General features: G+C 30.5%; 1 protein-coding gene across 1 annotated transcript; it reads left to right on the plus strand.

Moving 5' to 3' along the window:
- The first annotated feature begins 853 nt into the window (after positions 1-853).
- LOC108773542 (uncharacterized) lies at positions 854-2,233 on the plus strand. Its single transcript, XM_018539379.1, has 4 exons — positions 854-1,026; positions 1,203-1,277; positions 1,361-1,592; positions 1,709-2,233. Exons 1-4 carry the CDS (start codon positions 854-856, stop codon positions 2,231-2,233), a joined length of 1,005 nt encoding a protein of 334 aa, XP_018394881.1.
- Positions 2,234-5,721: the final 3,488 nt, after the last annotated feature.

Genomic DNA, 5,721 nt, shown 5'->3' on the forward strand with positions numbered 1-5,721 from the left:
CAAAATACTACGTTTTTATAAATTCGTGCCACGCGACTTCAGACACATGCAGACTTTATTCTGCGATAGGCACACCTGTTTTTTAATGCTCCCTACCTTCTATAACTACTAATTAACGAAACCTATAATTTTTAGATTACAAACGAGCTCGTTCCAAAAGTTATAAGGTAAAGTGTTAAAAAATACGCGTTAGGCACGCAGTAAAAAATTCCATTTTTATAGATTTGAAGTGCTCTAAATTTTTTTCATCGATACATGGCATCCTGTTAGTAATTGGTTATTGAAAAATGTGTCAGTTTAAGTAAATCTCTCTATATAGATTTTGTTTTTTGCCTTTCGTTAAAGAATAAACTCAAGGCACTGTAAAAGTTAAAAGATTTGTGGATTTGCCCATTATTATTTACATATTATTATTTAAAATACATTAGGGGAATTAAATTAAAAGTTTTGTATATACTGAAGATGGTCACATTAATGACCGAAACGTTTATATTTATGTAATTTTAGTATTATTAAATACACGAGATTTTTGCTACCTTTAACCAGCGTGTGGTATATGTTCCTTCTTCTTATTTTTAATATGTTTTATATCCTATTTGTACCCATTAAGCAATTACATATTCATTTCCTAATTTTTTATCCGTAATATTTAATATTTATTCCTATATTTGTTCTTGATCTTTTTTTTTACATGCAGGACCTATATTATCATAACCTAAAAGGATAAATATTTTATCCAATTATTGGTAAAACAAAAAGAAATGGAGATAAATGAGAAAATTACATTGCTGCAATTTTTTGAATCTTGTTGCGAAAGCAATGATGAAGATGATGATTTAGAATTTTAATAAATATGTCTTTAAGTGATGACGAGAGCGAAGAGAAAGAAATAAAAGGTTTTATTACAGTTGTTGATTTAGGTCTAAACAAACAAAGAAATGAAACACAAATTAGACTTCGCGTCAAAGAGTATGTGGAAAAAATAGTTTCTAATTACACCTCTGAAGAATTCAAAATACACTTCAGGTATAGCCAATGATCATTGTTTAAGAAAACATTATATATAGTATCATAACAGTTTTTATTTTAGAATAATTATTAATATAAATTGTGAAATTTCAATTAATTTATTTACAGATTATTTCCTACAACTTTTAAGTTCTTATTAGAAATAATAGCACCTTTATTAATAAAATCGTTAGTGGCAAAAAACCTATACCAGCTCAAAAACAACTTCTGTTAGCTTTGTGGATGATGGCAACACCTGATTCATATAGGTATATTAACACAATATATCTTAGCTTCTCGCTAAGAAAAAAAGAAATCTTTTTCATTTTGTTATATGAAATCTGGATTATAGGTCTGTATGTGTGAAATTCGATGTAGGAAAAGCTACAGCAATTCGTATTATGAGGAGAGTTACTTATGCCTTGCACACTCTTGCTCCACGATTTATTCAGTGGCCTCAGGATGAGAGAGCAACCAAAGTGATGGAAGAATTTGAAAAAGTTAGTGGATTCCCTAAAATTATCGGAGCTATTGATGGTACGCACTTCAAGATAATTGCTCCACAGGAGGATAAACAATCATATGTAAACCGCAAAGGATATCACTCAATCCATATGTACAAGTAATAATTTAAAAAATATCTTTAAAAATAATTGAAAGTTCTTAACATTTATTTGTTTCAATTTCACCTTTTTTTTAGGTAATTTGTATTCAAAAATTGCTCTTTACAAGTGTTTTGGCTGGGAATGTTGGATCGGTGTATGATGCACGTGTTTTTCGACTCTCTTCTGTCAGAGAATATATTGAAAATCCACTAATCTATTTTCCTAACGATTCTCATATTGTCGGAGATGCTGCTTATAGTATTCATCCTCATATTATGGTGCCCTTTAAGGATAATGGGCATTTAACAGCCAGACAAAAAAATTTTAATTTGTGTCATTCTTCAGTGAGAACTTCAATTGAAAGAGCAATTGGGCTGTGGAAAATACGCTGGAGAAGCATTCTCGATTGTTTGGCTATGGTCACTATAGAAAAAATTCCTGAATACTTAGTAGCTACTTATGTATTACATAATATTTGTATATTGAAAGGAGATTTGATAGATTTAAATCAAGTATATGAAGAAGATACATCGTATGGAACATTAATATCTAATAGAGTGGAGGATAGTAATGTTAAACGACAAAGAATTATGAATAATTTGACAATGAGAGTTATTTAATGTTTTTAACCTTATTTATATACTATATATATAATGTAGCTTTTTTAGAATATATTACATATTGATATTTATTATTTTATCATTATTTATTCAATGTTTCATTTTATAAATATATGTTTAAGATAGAAATAGTTACTAAAATAGAATAAATAAGGAAGTATAGAACAGAGATAGCATATTACAAAGTATAGAAATGAGTTTATTACTTTTGCTGCAGAATATATTAAATACATATAATAAAAATAATATTATTATCCTATTTGCAATCTAAAATGCACAAAATTAAAATTAGTATAAAATATTTGTTTTGATAATGTGTATTGAATAACATACTATTATATACAGGGTGTCCAGTAAAGAGATGATTTCCTTTTAAGGGGAGATTCTTGAGATAATTTTAAGACGAAAATTCTAATACCAAAATGTTGAGGCTATAATAACTTTTGAATTATAAGCGTTTAAAATTAACGAATCATATCGTCTAAAGTTGGCGCGCTCAGGAGCGGCACAACGCAAAGTACTAAATGCGAAAGCTGATTCTTATTGGAAGTTGTTTTGCATATCTGCTCATAACTTCACAACTTTCTTTACGTGTGAAAGATATACAAATAATTATAATTGTTTATAATTAATGATTTTATAATATTCATACAAGTTCCTTGTTCCTTCTTTATTATTTTAATAAAGATTATTTTAATAAAATATTTAAAGTGTATTTGAATAACGCATTTATATTAAGAAATATCAATAGAATAAAATCTTATATTCATATATGTAATCTCTTAAAATCAATATTGACAAAAACGTGATAAGTTTTTGCGTTTAGTACTTTGCGTTATGCCGTTCCTGAGCGCGCCAACTTTAGACGATATGATTCGTTAATTTTAAACGCTTATAATTCAAAAGTTATTATAGCCTCAACATTTTGGTATTAGAATTTTCGTCTTAAAATTATCTCAAGAATCTCCCCTTAAAAGGAAATCGTCTCTTTACTGGACACCCTGTATATAAAAATAAGTTTATTTAATATAATTTTCAAGTTCAAAATGAGCTTTTTTACATATAACCGAAAATGATTAAAAAATAAAATTGTATATTAACAGAGCTACTGCTAAAATAAAATAAGCAATTACTTGTATGGATAAATTGCAGTAACTAATTCTATCAAATAATTAATTTAATTCCTGTGAGAATAAATTTTATGCATACTTTAAATCAGTTAAATTATTTTTTTGCGATAACATCTAACCACTTCTCCATTATTTCCATTTTTTCCTTATGCTGTCTTTCCCGTTGATCTTTTAATTCCTGGAACAATGTCTCTTTGGCTTCTCGTCTTTTCTCTCTTTCTACTCTTTCTTCTTTCATATCTGAAATAAAGTTATCTATCACAGCCTCAATCTTCCGTTTATTGGTTTTTCTTTCATCATCTTTATTATTTTTTGAGTAAGACTCAGATAGAATGTTCTGTTCATTGGATGGTCCAGCTTCTGTAGCAATATCTTTAAGATTTGCCCATCCTGATTTCCCAAAAATTTCATGCATCCTCTAAACGAAAATAGGAATTATTTCAGTAAGAGTCTCTGTACATACAATCAAACAATAGGAACACACACACACACGCGCACGCGCACACGCCACACACACGCACGCACACATACGCGCACGCGCACACGCCACACGCACGCACACATACGCGCACGCGCGCACGCACGCACGCACGCACGCACGCACGCACGCACGCACGCACGCACAGGCTTACTTGAAAATACAGCCAAAATTTTCTATCGTTTCCTGAGATAGAATTATGATCCAATATCTTTTTATATGTCTTTTTCAAGCCATTTAATTTTGATTGACACTGTGGTCCAGTCATAGTATATTTATTATTTATTTTCCTCATTTCATTTGCAATGGTTTCCCAAATTTTATTATGACGTTTTGTACCTGCTGCAAATTCTCCTTGTCATTCTTCATATTTATCAAGCAATAAATATATATAGGCGGATGACCATATGAAAAGTGACTTATCATTTGCTGAAATTACCACAGATTTTTGTGAATGAAATTACAGAATTGTAGAATTATATTATAGGAGCCCTCATATTCTCGTAGTTATACCATTTTCATCCTCAGGATCATCATCAAATTCTTGTTCCTTAGGATCATCATCAAATTCTTGTTCCTCTAGGGATGTAGTGCAAGATAGATTACTTGAAGACATCAATAAACTATCAACCTCATTACTCTTATCAATGGAAATTTGAACACTTTCTTGGTTGATCAAATTTTTATTTCTTTTTTTATATACATTCGTAATGAGACTTGTCATATAATTTATATCTGAAAATAATAAATAGTTAGTCTTAAAAATGTAATTAACAAAAGGTTATCTCCTTCTGATCAACAATAAAATCATAGATTATGTGATATAATAACACCATATAATACAAAAATTCATTAATTTTTTACCTTTAGTGGTCTTTGCAGTGTTTTGTGGTAAAAGCTTCAATATAATCGTTTCGCCACTATCTTCCACGTAAACAGGAATGGAAATGAATTGATCTGACATCGTAGAAAAAAAAATTTACAAACTTTATTACGTTTTATATTGGAGATTATAATTTCTTTTTGTAGTTGTGGTTTTAGCACTATTGTAACCACTTGTAAATGAAGATTGCGACTTGTCTTATCCTTTCTTTCTAAACTCGAAACCGTTAAAAATAAAGAATAAACAAAGCTCTCGATGTCGAAACAATATAGAGGATAATATAAGGGTAAATCCGAGAGTCAACGAAACATAAAATTTAAAAACAAGTAAATGTGTGAATTTTATTTACCACGTATGTAGTCCCCTCAATCGCGTGTAGCGACCCAATAAGATGCTATAAGCATAAAAAATTGTTAGATTGCTTGTCAATTTAACTAAGTGATATTACGGTAGTTGTTTAGAGTTGCGTTGTAAGTCTGAAAAAATTTCGGCACACGATTGAGGGGACTACATACTTGGTAAATAAAATTCATAAATTACTTTAGCAACAAAAATCCTGCTTGACCATCACTTGGCCGATTACACATTTACTTGTTTTTAAATATCGACGGTCCAATATAAATCATAATTATAAAATTTAAATTTTTCTGTATATAAAGAAATTTAATTATACTCTGAATTTCTTTATATACAGAAAAATTTTAATTTAATATTTCGTTGACTTTCGAAACCGTTACTTTTCTCGCGTTCCTGACTTCACGCAACCATGATGCTCACGATACCTTACCTTTCATTCAGGGGCACTCTGAGCACCGTAAGTACCACGTAATTATGACGTCATTATGTTCACAACAGCGCTGTAAGCGTGAATCGGACCTATAAGCTACCGTGAGCATACTAATAGTGCTGTGAGCGCGAATCTGACCGCGGCCCAAGTCCTACAGTGATGCAAGCCGAGCGGGCCGAGCCGCGTTTCTGGCGCATGCGCATCGAACAC

This window comes from Cyphomyrmex costatus, unplaced genomic scaffold (assembly GCF_001594065.2).
Source record: "Cyphomyrmex costatus isolate MS0001 unplaced genomic scaffold, Ccosl1.0 scaffold2133, whole genome shotgun sequence".
Lineage (NCBI taxonomy): Eukaryota > Metazoa > Arthropoda > Insecta > Hymenoptera > Formicidae > Cyphomyrmex > Cyphomyrmex costatus.

What these genes read in the sequence shown, in the direction of transcription:
- LOC108773542 (XM_018539379.1), top strand. Translation starts at nt 854, where the DNA reads ATGTCTTTAAGTGATGACGAGAGCGAAGAGAAAGAAATAAAAGGTTTT. An exon ending in GAATTCAAAATACACTTCAG is followed by an intron (nt 1,027 to 1,202) that starts GTATAGCCAATG and finishes TAAAATCGTTAG; the next exon opens with TGGCAAAAAACCTATACCAG. An exon ending in AGGAGGATAAACAATCATAT is followed by an intron (nt 1,593 to 1,708) that starts GTAAACCGCAAA and finishes CCTTTTTTTTAG; the next exon opens with GTAATTTGTATTCAAAAATT.